This window comes from Sus scrofa, chromosome 17 (genome assembly GCF_054392235.1).
Source record: "Sus scrofa isolate SSC_HxYL_T2T_F1_AM1 chromosome 17, Sscrofa_HxYL_maternal_Yorkshire_Landrace_v2.0, whole genome shotgun sequence".
Taxonomy (NCBI): Eukaryota; Metazoa; Chordata; class Mammalia; order Artiodactyla; family Suidae; genus Sus; species Sus scrofa.
The window spans coordinates 33,165,938-33,180,000 of record NC_139399.1 but is presented as its reverse complement, the minus strand read 5'-3'; the positions used below and the strand labels follow the sequence as shown (position 1 = coordinate 33,180,000).

General features: G+C 42.8%; 1 protein-coding gene across 2 annotated transcripts in view; it reads right to left on the bottom strand.

The window, feature by feature from the left end:
* The window catches only part of PCSK2 (proprotein convertase subtilisin/kexin type 2), a 239,841-nt gene that overhangs the window by 46,263 nt on the left and 179,515 nt on the right, over nt 1-14,063 (bottom strand). For both annotated transcript variants that reach the window (XR_014831821.1, NM_001004044.1), the window contains 1 exon segment: nt 11,996-12,072. Coding sequence is in view for 1 of the 2 variants with exons in the window: in NM_001004044.1 (NP_001004044.1) it covers nt 11,996-12,072 (77 nt within the window). In the remaining variant the exon portion in view is untranslated.

Here is a 14,063-nt window from a genome sequence, read left to right as displayed (position 1 = left end):
TGGAGGTTCTCAGGCTAGGGGTCGAATTGGAGCTGTAGCTGCTGGCTTCCGCCTCAGCCACAGCCATGCCAAATCCTAGCTGCGTCTGTGACCTACACCACAGCTCATGGCAACGCTGGATCCTTAACCAACTGAGCAAGGCCAGGGATTGAACCTGCCCCCTCATGGATGCTCGTCAGATTTGGTAACTCCTGAGCTGCCACAGGAACTCCTGTTTGTGCTGTTTTAAGCCACTAGGTTGGGGGGCTGTTTGGTAAACGGCAATGAGGAACTGAACCAAGTGTCACCTCAAAGTTCATCGTAATGCCATGTTTTGACCCCAAACAGCATTTAAGATGTGGAGGAGTCTAATGTCACCGGAAACTACCAGCCCCCACCCCGAAAATCCATCGGAATGGTCCAGGGAGTAGCTCAAAGGAATAGTGTCAGCTTAGCCTGTGGAGCAGGGAGGGGACACTGTGAAGGCTGGCTGTCCCCTGGCTATTCACAGGCCACCTACAGGGAGGGTTGTGGGGAGGGGTCTTATTGGCTGCATAGCCCAGGAAGTCCTGATTTCTGCAGTGTAGACTAGAATACTGTTTGCCACTTTCTCTTGGGGCAAGAAAAGCTTCTGTACCAGCTCCTTAAAAAAAATCATATCCGAGGATCGAAAAGAATATAAACACATATTTTCTTTCTCCATATGAACAAAAGCAAAGCCTGCCTTCATCAGGGCTACGCATCTCACAGGCTCCCAGTTTCCTTTGGAAGAAGATTGAAATCTGTACTCTGTTCTCGAGGAGACCTTGCAGTGGCTGCAGAGGCCGGCCCTGCGGTAAAAGCTCTGTGACAATTCCGCGTGCTGCCTGAGGCAACCCCTGGCTGCTTGTCTGTAGGTTTTGGGTAAACCCCATTTGAGGTTTTTGAGAAGGGGCTTAGGTATGGTTTAATCTGATGGGAGAATCTATCACAGACTTGGCTTGCATCATCCTGGTCTTATTCCCAGTGTGGAAGAAAGTGATAAAACACAATTCTGAAGTACACACATACAGATCTCTACAAAATAAAATAGATATATACGTTTTATGTTGATTTGTATGTGCACTTGAAAAGTACATATTTAAGAATACAGTTGTATTTATATCTACTCATATAATTATATTGTTTAATATTTACATGCATATATACTTATAAATTATATATAACCCCCATATTATGAATTTAAATACATAAAATACACACCATATTGAAAGGACATGTATATTTTCTTCCTTCCTCCCTTCCTCACCCCCCTCTTTCTCTTCCTTCATCCCTCCCTCCCTCCTTCTCCTTCTCATTCATTCCTTCCTTCCTTGCCATGCCCACAGCATGTGGAAGTTCCCAGGCCAGGGACTGAACCCACGCCACAGTAACAACTTGAGTCGTTGCAGCAGCAGCACTGGATCCTTACCTCGCTGCACCACAAGAGAACTCCAGAAGGACATGTACACATATACATGCACTTATGTATTTAAAAATAGAACTTGAATAGATACTGATTAAATTTGGCTGGCTCCCTTGCTGTTGGGTTCATGCTGAACAAATAAATATTTGAATAAAAGTTTAAAAATCAATGCCACATCTAATTCGATTGAACACTAATTTTCTTGTTTTTTAATAATCAGCCCTGTCAAGCTGTTCTTTCTGAGGCCTGCAATAACTGATCCTTTGACTGACACCTGTGAAGCGCCCAGATGTGCAGGTGGCCAGGGAGCCCTGCTCTAAGGAGCGAGGAGGACGAAGTCCCTGCCTTTATGGGGCAGTCACTCCTCACCCGGTGCTGTGCTCAACGCTTTCCTTGTCCCACCCTCATCACTCCTCGAAGGGAGTAAGTACTGCTCCATTTCACAGACGCAGAAGTTGAGTCTCAGAGATGCTGGGCCAGGTCTGAGACCAACGTGCAGTTACTGGACCACCCCACTACCCTCCCACATGGTGACAGACATTCTCTGTCTTAAAAATGCCCATGAAAGGCTTGAGGACTAAAGGGTGCGTGAGCAAACTAAAGACTCTGAGTGCCTCCATATCTTTAATTGGGGCCTTTAAAGGAGGAGATGTCTGTCATGGGCTCTCCCGGGGAACATATGGGAAGGAGCATTTCATTGCTAAATTAGGTGATGCTGATTAATTATCAGCGAGCAGAGGCTCCCCCAATTGTTCGTGACACTGTGCCTTTTCACACCCCTGGGCCTTTGAATGCCACGAATGCCTTCCCTTCAGTTCTGTTTTCCTGATCAGCTCAGGCAAAAGTGCTTTCCCCCCTGAAGGTCAGGAAAATCTTTCTGCAAGTCCATTTGCATCTGGCCCCTTTGCTTTCTCCAGAACACTCAGTAGCTCCCTTTGGCCTCTAGAATAAAACACGGGTCTGTCAGAAGTGGAAATAGCTGTAGGCAGTGAGGAGAAGGCTGGACTGGCCTCTTTCTAACAAAGGTCATTGGGAGGCAAGTGACAGGAGTCAGGGGCGTGTGACCTTTTTTTTTTTTTTGTCTTTTTAGGGACACATCTGAGGCATATGGAAGTTCCCAGGCTAAGGGTCAAATCAGAGCTGCAGCTGCCAGCCCACGCCACAGCCACAGCAATGCCAGACCTGAGCTGTGTCTGGCACAGTGACCTTCACTGCAGCTCACAGCAATGCTGGATCCTTAACCCACCAAGTGGGACCAGGGATTGAATCCGATCCTCATGGATACTAGTTGGGTTCATTACTGCTGAGCCACAATAGGAACTCCAAACATGACCTTTGATTATCTTCTATTGCTGACTCTCAGGAATGTGCAGATAAAAAGTGTGAAGGTTAATTTTAGGTGTCAACTTGGCTGGGTCCTGGGGTGCTCTCAGGTTCCTGTGAAAGTGCCTTTTTTTTGGATGAGATTAGCAGTTAAATTGGTGGACTCTAAGTAAAGCAGATTGCCTTCCCTGATGTGGTGGGCCTCATCCAATCAGTTGAAGGTCTGAACAACTGAATAAAAAGACAAGCCTTTTCTGAGCAAGGGATAATCATCCAGCACTGCTTTTGGACTCTCTCCTGAGTCTCCTGTCTGCCAGCCCACCCTGTAGATTTTGGACTTGCCAGTCTCTATAGTTGCATAAGCCAATTCCTTATAACCAAACTCTTTATGTACATATCTGGTTGATTCTTTTTCTCTGCAGAATCCTGACCAATTCACAAAGTAACTCAGTAGTTTAATGAGTTTTCACTGGTTCTTCAGCTCACTCAGTGGTTAGTGTCATTGGTTTCAATTTTCTGCTATAAAATTGTTTGTCACTTTGCCACATGATTTTTGTTGGTGGCAGAAAATATTAACTGGTCATCAAGTTCATTTTCTTTTCTTCCTGGGGTATAGTTAGGATCAATTTTCCAGCTTCCCTTGCCCTTGTATGTGGCCATGTGACTAAATTATGGCTGATGTTTTAGGGTCATTTTGTCTAGTTTCACAGAAAAGTACTATTGAGACTTTTGTTGAAATTGCATTGAATTAGTAGATTAACATGTTATCTTTATGTTATTCCATATGCCTATCCATGAACTTAGTATATCACTCCATTCATTCAGGGCCTATTTTATGTCTTTTCTAAGTTTTATAACTTTCTCCTAATGTTTTCACTTTTTAAAAGATTTATAATTAGGAGTTCCCATCATGGCTCAGTGGTTAACGAATCTGACTAGGAACCATGAGGTTGTGGGTTTGATCCCTGGCCTTGCTCTGTGGGTTAAGGATCTGGCGTTGCCGTGAGCTGTGGTGTAGGTCGCAGACACTGCTCGGATCCCATGTTGCTGTGGCTGTGGCATAGGCCAGTGGTTACAGCTCTGATTAGACCCCTAGCCCGGGAACCTCCATATGCCATGGGAGCAGCCCTAGAAAAGGCAAAAAAAAAAAAAAAAAAAAAAAACCCAAAAAAAAAACCCCAGATTTATAATTATTTAATTGGCTATGAGATACAGCATAGTGTCACATAAAGTAGATGATAGGCATCATCTTTATTTTGCCCCAGCAATAAAGAGAATGCTGTTGAAGTTTCAGCATTAAAAATCAAGTTTGCTGTAGGTTTTAATAAACAGGGTGTTATCCTCAATTCAATAATTATCTCTTCAACTGTGCCCAGGTTGGATTTTACCCCATTTATTGAGATTCTATTCAAGACATTATATTTTTAAAATTGCAATCAGTTCCTATTCCTATTCGTGTTTATTTATTTTATTTTGTTTTTTGCTTTTTAGGGCCACACCCTCAGCATATGGAGGTTTCCAGGCTAGGGGTCAAATCAGAGCTACAGCTGCCAGCCTACACCACAGCTCACAGCAACACCAGATCCTTAACCCACTGAGCAAGGCCAGGGATCGAACCCGCAACCTCATAGTTCCTAGTTAGATAAGTTTCTGCTGAGCCACGATGGGAACTCCTGTTCATGTTTATTTTTGCTTGTGTTTCCCACATCTTTAATTTTTCTTTTTTGAACAGATGCCATCCATGGCTTTATCGCTCTGAGCAAACTGAACATAACCTATTTTTTTCATGACCCCCCATAAAATTAATTTCACCTGGTATAAATTCACATCCTGATTTTTTCATTTTGTGGGATGTGTTTTTTTTTTTTTTTTCAGAAAATTTGGAATTTTGGTTTGTAGGCTAATTTTAAGTTGGAGACTTTTCCCCTGTTCTTTCTCTTTCTACATTTACGCTCCTTTCCTGGCTATAAATTGACTCCTTTGTTCTGTATCCCATAGCCAGGTGTTATAGAGGTGTTTTAGGACTCTGGATTCACAGAGATACTGCCAAAAGGCAGATTCATTCAGCAAGCCCGTGGACAGCTGGGCCAGGATCATGGAGACAAGGCTGTCTTTATCCTCTAGTTTTCAACTCTTTAGGTCTACGGATTCTTAGACAAAGTTCCACAGAGGGCAGCTGCAGTCTTTTCAGCCTTGTCTTTGGCAAAAGATGCTTCAATGGTAGATATAGTGGAGCTGAAATGCAGAGAGTACCTAGCTAGTTTGGCATCAGTCGCGTTTGCTGGCTAATGTCCAGAGGGTAAGACTTTGGAATCCCAAGAGCCCAAAGGTTTAGATGGGTGAGAATGTTGTAGCTGCTTCTGAGGCAAACCACACTGGGGTCTGCTGGCAAGAACTCAGTGCCTTCTGGGAAAGTGAAGAGGTTCTCAACCTTCCTGAAGGTGGATGCTGGGCTTTCCCGTTTCCAAATAGATCAACCTTGTCTCATGCATACAAGCCCTCTTCGGCTACAACTCTTCTTTCAATCAGCAGTGCAGAAACACAGGCACCAGACTCTCACCAGAAAGTTTAACCGTTATCTGGTTTTTGCTAAAAGCTCAGATGAGAGAATGGGTCTAAGAAAGAATGGTGGGACCATCTCTTTACTCCTTTGGCATAATTTTTCTCATTCTCTGTCTAGTTGGAGAACCTTTGATTTAGATCTTGTAGAAATCCCTTCCCCGAATTCCCCAATTACATTTGCTGCCGTGTAGAGCGTGCCTACTGTGTGCCCTGCTCTTTGCCAGGTGCTCTGTATACATATCTCTAGTCCCTCATGCAAAACTTCTACGTGGAGTTTTAGTTCCATTTCGCAGATAGAGGTAACTGATTCAGGGATCACTTATTCTATACTAAGCGATTCATATATCACTACACTTGTCCATTATAATCGATGATTTTTCTCCCTTAATAAAAGAATTATTGGGAGTTCCTGTTGTGGCTCAGTGGAAACAAATCCGACTGGTACCCTGGAGGAGGCAGGTTTGATCCCTGGCCTCGCTCAGTGGGTTGGAGATCCATCGTTGCTGTGGCTGTGGCATAAACTGGCAGCTGTAGCTCCAATTCAACTCCTAGACCCGGAACTTCCATATGCCACAAGTGTGGCCCTAAAAAGCAAAAAAAAAACAAACAAACAAACAAAAAAAAAAAGCAAAAAAAAGAAAAGAATTATTGCCATCATAGAACCCCAAATCCTCTTATATGACATACAAACATTCGTTTCTGAAATAAACATGACTATGCCAACATACAGATATTTTTTTTTCAATCTATATAATTCCCTCCATAACCTCCAAATCTATGTTCTGTCTGTTTCTTTTAGCTGAAGGGGAACGATTAAGTAATGAGAACTTGTATAATCCAGGTAGGGGACTAGAAATTAAAAAAAAAAAAAAACACCACTTCGTGATATTTCTCCTGTGGCCCAGAAGAGCTCACAAAATTAAACTGTGTTGGATTTCACTGTGCTTTGGTTTGGATAAAGAGAGAAGGGTGATTGCAAATAGCCACCTTTGAGCTAATATCACCTTAGGAGGTAGTCTCAAAGCTCACATGAAAGAAAAACTTCGATCAGATCTTTGAAGGCAGTTTGGATTTTATTATCCAGGAGGTGGTTTCAGAATTAGTCCATAAAGAGAGAAGGGAAAGACATTCGTGGATTTCTAAACCATCAAGTGTCACCAGGGTAATGTGTGGGTTTCCATCACTGCGCTAACCGCCAACCAGGGAACCCATGTTTCTCACATGCTCTCCTTTGGCCTGTCGCATTGGGTTCTTCAAAATGAAACATGACTTTTAATTAAAAAAAGTTAATCATTGGAAATCTTTCTTATTGGAAGGTTTAACTAATGCTATCCATCAAACGGGCTCACCCACGGAGAGAGAGAGATTTCTTGGCATCCATTTATCCTTCTTTCCCTTTATTTGGGTTGCTTGAAAATAAATGTCTTCTCTCTTCCTGAATTTATAGTAAACTTTTTTTTTTTTTTGTGGCGAGCAAGTGCATCGAATCCAGAATCTCTTACTCTTTAGGGTGTAATGGATGGAGTGTGCTGCATCCAGTGAGGCTCCATAAAATACTGCCCCTGGCGGGGATGACATTTCAGTGGTGCCTGCCTGTCAAAGAAATGCTATGCAAGAGAGATTTTTATGGACAGCAGCACAGTAATGGAATACAGATCTGCAATGCATCACCAAACATTGACCTAAAACCGAGCAAGGCTGAGAGATTATTGACAAAGCGTGGGCTGCAAACCTTGGGAGAAGCAGGCAGCTCTAAAATGGACAGATGTCAAGCCTCTCAACATCTTGGCATGGCTGAGAAGTATGCCACCCATCCATCCACCAGCCAATCAATATTTATTGAATGCCGGCAAGAAAAAATAACGTATTACTAGATCCTGACACCTCAGAGTAAATCAGTTACATCTGTTTTGCACGTTATTGATGCGTATTAAATGTGTGTTATTTTCTACCTTTTTTGCAATTTGAGTTATTGTTACTAACACGGCTGTTATTATTTTGCTTGGCTGTCTGCATTTCTCTGATTGCAAGCTAGGAGGAAAAGATACCCTTTTTTTCAAATTTCTCAACTATGTTCCAAATACATCCCTGGAGTGCAGATACCACCTGTAATTATTAAATGGTTTGCAGTAGAATAAATACACTTGCTCTGCTGCAAAAGGCATAATCCCACAAAATCAAATTAAGCACAGGGCAAGATATTCTAATATACATATCTCCTAAAAGCAGTCCCGCGTATATATGAAGTTTGCCTTTATAAAGGGTCCTTGGCTTGGAGTTTTAAGAATGTCCTTAAATGTACACTTGGAGGAAAATAAGTTAACCGATAAGCACAGAGGGGAGGTGTGGTGGTTTAAAGTGTGAGGGAAGCGCCGCAGAACCACGCTGCTTTTAAAATCATTTTCCCAACCAAGCGGACTGCTTCCCTTGCTTGGTCTTACGAGTGCCCCTGGTAGTGCATTTTACTTTCTACTTTCCACAACACTGAGAAGACCATGATGGAGAGTCATTGCCTTTTCCAGGCCGCAATTGCTTTTGAGTTCTAGGCGGCTGGTGTGGCTGGAGCAGCAGCGGCAGGTCCACTGCTGGGCAGCACGTCAGCCCTTCATTGGTGTTTTGGTGCTTTCATTGGCCTTTTATCTGAGAGCCCCAAGTTCTATTGAGCAAAGATGGGGTGTTGGGCTTGGTGCCAAGCCCACAAGAAATTGGCATGCCTTGGGGCTGGGCAATTGCCCAAAGGCTCAAGCTGCCTAGGCAGTAAACCTTGCTCTAGCCAAAGGCAAGTGAAGCTCAAGGCTCCTGGAGCCTCTGTGTAGGTGTGAGTGCAATGGGAGATTGGTCCTTGTCTCTGCCTCAAGCCCAGCTTCTGACCCAATCACAAGATCTTTCTTCCTCTCTCCTAGTTAACTAGAGTTTCAACAACCTCTCAGGCTCACCTCCTCCATGAAGGCTTCTCAGATTGCTACTGTCTGCACCTGTCTCTAACTCCCAGATCAGCGATCCAGATCACCTTCTGAATATGTCTGTACCTCCTGCTATTGCTTCTTTGCCTAAACTGTCCTCTCACTCCAGAATACACTCTCCCCCCACCAACTCTATCTGTTACCTTCATTCAAATCCAGGACCAAAGACACTTCTTCAAGGAAGCCTGTCCCAGTTTTCCCAGCCAGAAATATTTTTGCATTTCTTCATGATCCCCAAAGCAGCTTTATTATAAAGTAGGGCTTGTAATGGCCCCCTCAATGTGTCAAATCCTGTCTCTACTATGTATCAGCTGTGTGACGTTGTACAAGTTACTTAATCGTTCTGTGCTTCCATTTCCAAAATGGGGATAATAACGTTTGCACTTATTTCAGAGGGTTGTGATGAGAATTAATATGTGCAAAGTACTTAAAAGAGTACCTTCAACATAGTAATTGTTTAATAGGCACTAGTTTTCCTTGTGTTACTTTAGCCATGGCTCCACTTAGCACTGTAGCCCTTTGGGCATCTGTTGCCTCCTCATGACACATTGTGAGCTTGTCCACTAAAATGAATAGTTTCTTGAGAACAATCTAAAGCCTCAGTTTTGTTTATTGCCTCTCTTTCTGACCAATGGTTTTATTTTTTTTTTTTGTCTGCACCTGAAGCATTCAGAAGTTCTTGGGCCAGGGATTGAACCTGTGCCACAGCAGCGACCTGAGTCCCAGCAGTGACAACGCTGAATTCTTAACTTGCTAAGCCACCAGGGAACTCCTGCCCAATGCCTTTTAAATTTCCTTTTTTATTATAGAAAATATCAGAGATGTACAAAAGTAGAGTGAAATCTCATGTAACCATCATCCAGCTTTAGCAATTATTAACTCACGACCTATTTTATTTCCTCCAAATCCTCCTTCATTCTCCTTCCTCCTTCCGTAAACCCCAAGGTATACTGAAGGAAACACTAGGCATAATATTTCATCCAAGGGGGAATTTTTAATAAACTTATCCTACACTCATGGGAAGGATGCTGTGTTCAAATTCTCCTTGTGCCAAGCAGGAATCACTGCCAGGACAGACCCAACTTTTTGGACCACAGATCCTCCCAGTGCCTGTGGGTCTGAACTTTGACCCAACTTCCTCCCATAATCATTTACAATAGTAGTTATGTTTTGAGAGTCTGTGCTTTGAACTATGGTACCATCCAGTCTCTGTAATTACAAGCTGTGATGGATGACGATCTTTGAAAATGACTTGATAATTGGGAAAAACCCCATTTACTGGTCAAAGTGAACACTGTGTCTTGAGTCACTGGTTCCTTAAGAGGCAAGGATCATACTTGTCTGACTCAGGATGACTGAGTCTCAGGCAATTGAACACTTGGGAATTTCACCACCGGCAATGAAAAATTTTATTGCACTAAAGCACTAATTAGTCCCAGAGGACTGGGCAGTTTAAAATGGAACTTTCAAGAACGAGTTTGCAAATGAAATTATATAAGACAGAGGACATCTCTGTTTTTGCTTTTGCTTTTGTTTAAAGAATGTTCTCATAGCTCATCACACAGGCAGACTTACTTGGGGGCAGATGTGTTCGGGTTCAAAAAGTAGGAAAGAGGGGGAAACCATTCTGTTGGTTATATTTTTGTGCCTGGCTCAATTCACCAAAGATGAATTTAGTACCTACCGGCTGCAGAGAGAAGGCATGTAGCTGGCACACGTGTTGCTACTGCCCTTTCTAATATGGCGTGGACAGCCCATAACCCATCCTGAGAAAGCCAGGTCCTTCTTTATGGTCCTTCTCAACATAGAGTTCCAGGCCACCACTCACAATTATGTCTCACTGTTGGCTTAGTGACTTCTGCTTGGTGACTTCACATCCTTGTGTCTGAAAATGATGTATTAGCTAAGGGTATGCAAGGATCTAAGGTTGTAAGTCATGGGGGGCAAGAGATACTTTGAGTCAAGAGTTCTCAGAGCTAAAACAGGAGACTGTATAAAAACTACATCCTCACCCTTTAAGCACACACTTCCAAACCCTGCATGATGATTTTAAAGCTGCAGATGAAGTTGACAGAGAATGAGTGGTGACCTTCTAAAAATGTTACGAACATGAAGTATGTTTTCTACTTTCTTCTTTTCTGCATTTTTTTTGTATTTACCAAGCCCCGTGTGCTCTGAGCCCCAGACATTCTCTGGGAGACTTGCTAATTGTAGGAATCGAGTCTGAGCTACCTGGTCCACTGGGGGACCTGTCCCTGGCCACTCTCTGGTCATCATACTTCCTGTCTTTTACATTAAAAATGATGCTTGGAGTTCCCTGGTGGTCTAGAGGGTTAAGGGTCTGGCATTGTCACTGCTGTGGCGCTGGTTCAATTCCTGGCCTGGACAGTTATGCATGCTGTGGTCTCAGCTGAAAAATGATGCTTGTAAAAGAATGGTACAGTTTGGATTTAGAAACACTTATGGAGCTTGGGTTCAAGTGTCAGCTTTGACATTTACTCGCTGTGTGACCAGGGAAGTCAGGCAACCTTTCTGAGCTCGTTTCCTCATCACTAAGCTGAGAAGGATAGCCTTTGTTTCATTTCCCATGGGTCTGTTATGAGAAATAGAAGAAATGACTAAGGCGCTGTACACACAATACATTTTTAACTCATTCACTGAAGTTCATACATTCTCAACGACTTCACCCAAGCGCATCAATAATAAGGAGGCACTAGGTTTAAAACGGAGTCAGTTTTGACTGAGCAAGGCACACATCTTAATTTCTGGATATTTCCTCTGTTCTTGTCGCTTAGGCAAGAATTTTACTTGGAGAAACAAAGAGACTGCATTTACTTGTTTAGGAGCAAAGCAGGCTGGAGAAAAGTCACAGTTCTGGACAAACCATTGAGAAGTTTTGGATCATAAGATGTCAGGCAATATTTCAAACCTGGAGTTAATAACACTGTTTTGCACATTTGAAAGCTGCTAAAAGAGTAGATTTTTTTTTTTCTTTTTGGCTGTACACATAGCATGTAGAAGTTCCCAGCCCAGGGATGGAACCTTTGCCACAGTAACAACCTGAGCTGCTGCAGTGACAGCACTGAATCCTTAATCCGCTGCACCAAAAGGGACCTCCTAAGAGTAGATCTTAAAAATCCTTCTCACGAGGAAAAAAAATTTTTTTATGTAATTATGTGTGGTGTCGAATGTTAAGTAAATTATAGTGGTGATCATTTTGCAATATATACAAACATGGGATCATTATGTAGGATACCTGAAGCTAATCATACTTCAGTAAAAAAAATCCTTCGAATCTCTACTGATTACACTTACTTTTTTTTTTTTGCTGAAAGGGACTACATAAGCTGTTGTAAGATTATAGCAAAAGCACTTTCCAAAAACACGGACCCGTAGGGCAAAAAATTTCTCTGCATTAGTTTCGACAGCCCAAGTAAAATCCATACTTTTAAAAACACCTATTTTCTTTTGTTTTAATAAGGTGGCAAATAATTCCTAGTTCAACCGAACAAAATAGTCAAAAGATAGTTCTAGAGGAGCGTTGCCATATTTAAAACAAATTCAAGAATTTAGAGAATGTAGCCATGAAGAAGAAAGAATTCACAATATCATTTAGTGAAGCGTTGAGATTATCTTGTTGGTGATACTCAAGCCTTAAAAAACCAAACAGTGAAATAAAACTCCCACACCTGAGGTCAAAGACACCCCAGGGGGCCCAGTTTACCTGTTAAACCAGTCGTCTGTGTAGCGAGGGTAAGGGTAGGGGTCGTTGCTGCTAAAGTCGTAGCTCGCTTCCGCATTCTGAAAGACACAAGGTGTATTGTTGAGTCCCTAAAGCCAGGAGCACAGGCACAAGAGGACCCTGTGAGACTCGACTGTCTTTCGTCAAGGGTCCCTCTGTGCAAGACTGTATGTAACAGCTCTGGACCAGCCCTTGAAGATGGTGACAGAACGAAAGAGTGTCCGTGGAGATTTCTCTCCTCCTGTTCTCCTCTTTTCCAGGCTTCCTCACCCCACCCTATTTTGGGCCCTCAAAAGATTAGCAAGTTTGAGATCTGCGTTAGCCCAGGAATGTCCCTATTATATTTTTTCTTCTGTTTTGGCTGTGCCAGGGCCAAAGTTCCTGGGCCAGGGACTGAATCTGAGCTGCAGCTGAGACCTATTCTGCAGCTGCAGCAATGGTGGATCCTTAACCCGCTGTGCCGGGGCTGTGGATTGAACCTGTGCCTCAGCAGTGACCCAAACTGATGCAGAGTCGCCAGATCCCTTACCTGTGGTACCACAGTGGGAACTCCTATTGACCCCATTTTGAATCACCACTTGTGGGCAAATAGGGATCACCCAGGATCTAGGACTCATGTTAAGCTTCCTTGGACTGGTGGCCAGAATGTTCTACTTCTCATGTCACAAGTGAGGCAGCCACTGGTTTTCTTTATGTATAAGGCTCACTCCTGTCTCCCTTCTGTGGGCTGACAGAGGCTTGTCTCGTTGACATTTGTGGATGTTAAACTCAAGCCTCTAACATTGACCACAATATCAACCTCATTTATTCACTCAACAAGTGTCATGAAGAGTCCAAGATATGCCAGGGACTTTTCCAAGTATGGAAATGCAATGGTCATCTCTTTGCCCACATGTAACTTACAGCCTAGTTTCTAGGACAGACATTAACCCCACAAGTAAATACACAGTTGGGAACTGAGTCTTTGTAACCCTTTAATAAACAATAAGAAGATAAAATTCTGTGCAGTCCCACACCTCTTTTTTCTACTAAGAGCTTTTCCCCACAGAAGGCAATCGTATATTCACTTAAATTGTCTTCTTCTTTTTTTTTTGTCTGTGCCTGAGGCACACAGACATTCCTGGCTAGGGGTGGAAGCTGCACCACAGCAGTGACAACGCTGGTTCCTTAACCCACTGAGCCACCAGGGAACTTCCTTAAATTGTTTTTAAGTTATTTCATGTCTTCATTGTGTCTGTGTAGGTCTTCAGTTTGTTGGCCTTTCATTCTGGGCCATGGCAAGAGATTACCCCCCCACCCCAATGCACTCCCTGCAACCAGGTGGCTGATTCCCTGCATCCCCTGCCTTGTCTGCTTGCTCAGGGATGCTGAGCTCTGGGAGGCTCCACTCTTCTCACCCCATTTTCTCTCTTTGGTTTTGGAGTCTGCAGCCAAGACCCCAGATGGCTTCCTGGTCCACAGTCTACATTGGGCTTAGAAACACTGGGTTAGAGGCATATTCCAGCTTGGAAAGTTCTCCATTCCATGGGCTCTGAGACATGTTCAAGAATTGTGCTCTCTTATGAGTCAAAACACTTTAGTTTGTAAACTTAATGTGTTAGTGGCGTGATGCTCTTAAGAGCAAATTGACTAATTCCATTGTTTGTGTTTCTATCTGTTGGATAGCAAAGAGCAACTGCTGGAATGGTTGGCATTGTAATACAAATTTATTTAAATAAATGTGCCTGGGTAGAAGTTACCTCGAAATTTGTTTAAATTTTTTTTTTTTTTTAATTTAAAAGTCTTTAGCTTTATGGAGATAGAGTTGATACACAAAAAATTCTGCCCATTTAATGGATACATCTTGCTAGTTTGAGACATACGCCTGTATGATGCAATCATCAAAACCAAGGTACCAAACACGTCCCTCACCTCCGAAAATTTCCTCATGTTCTTTTGCGTCTGTGTCTGTAGGGGTTTTTCTTTTTTTTGCTAAGAATGTTTACCATGAGATCTATCGTCTTAACATATTTTATAGTGTATAATATTGTGATGATCATTATACAACTAT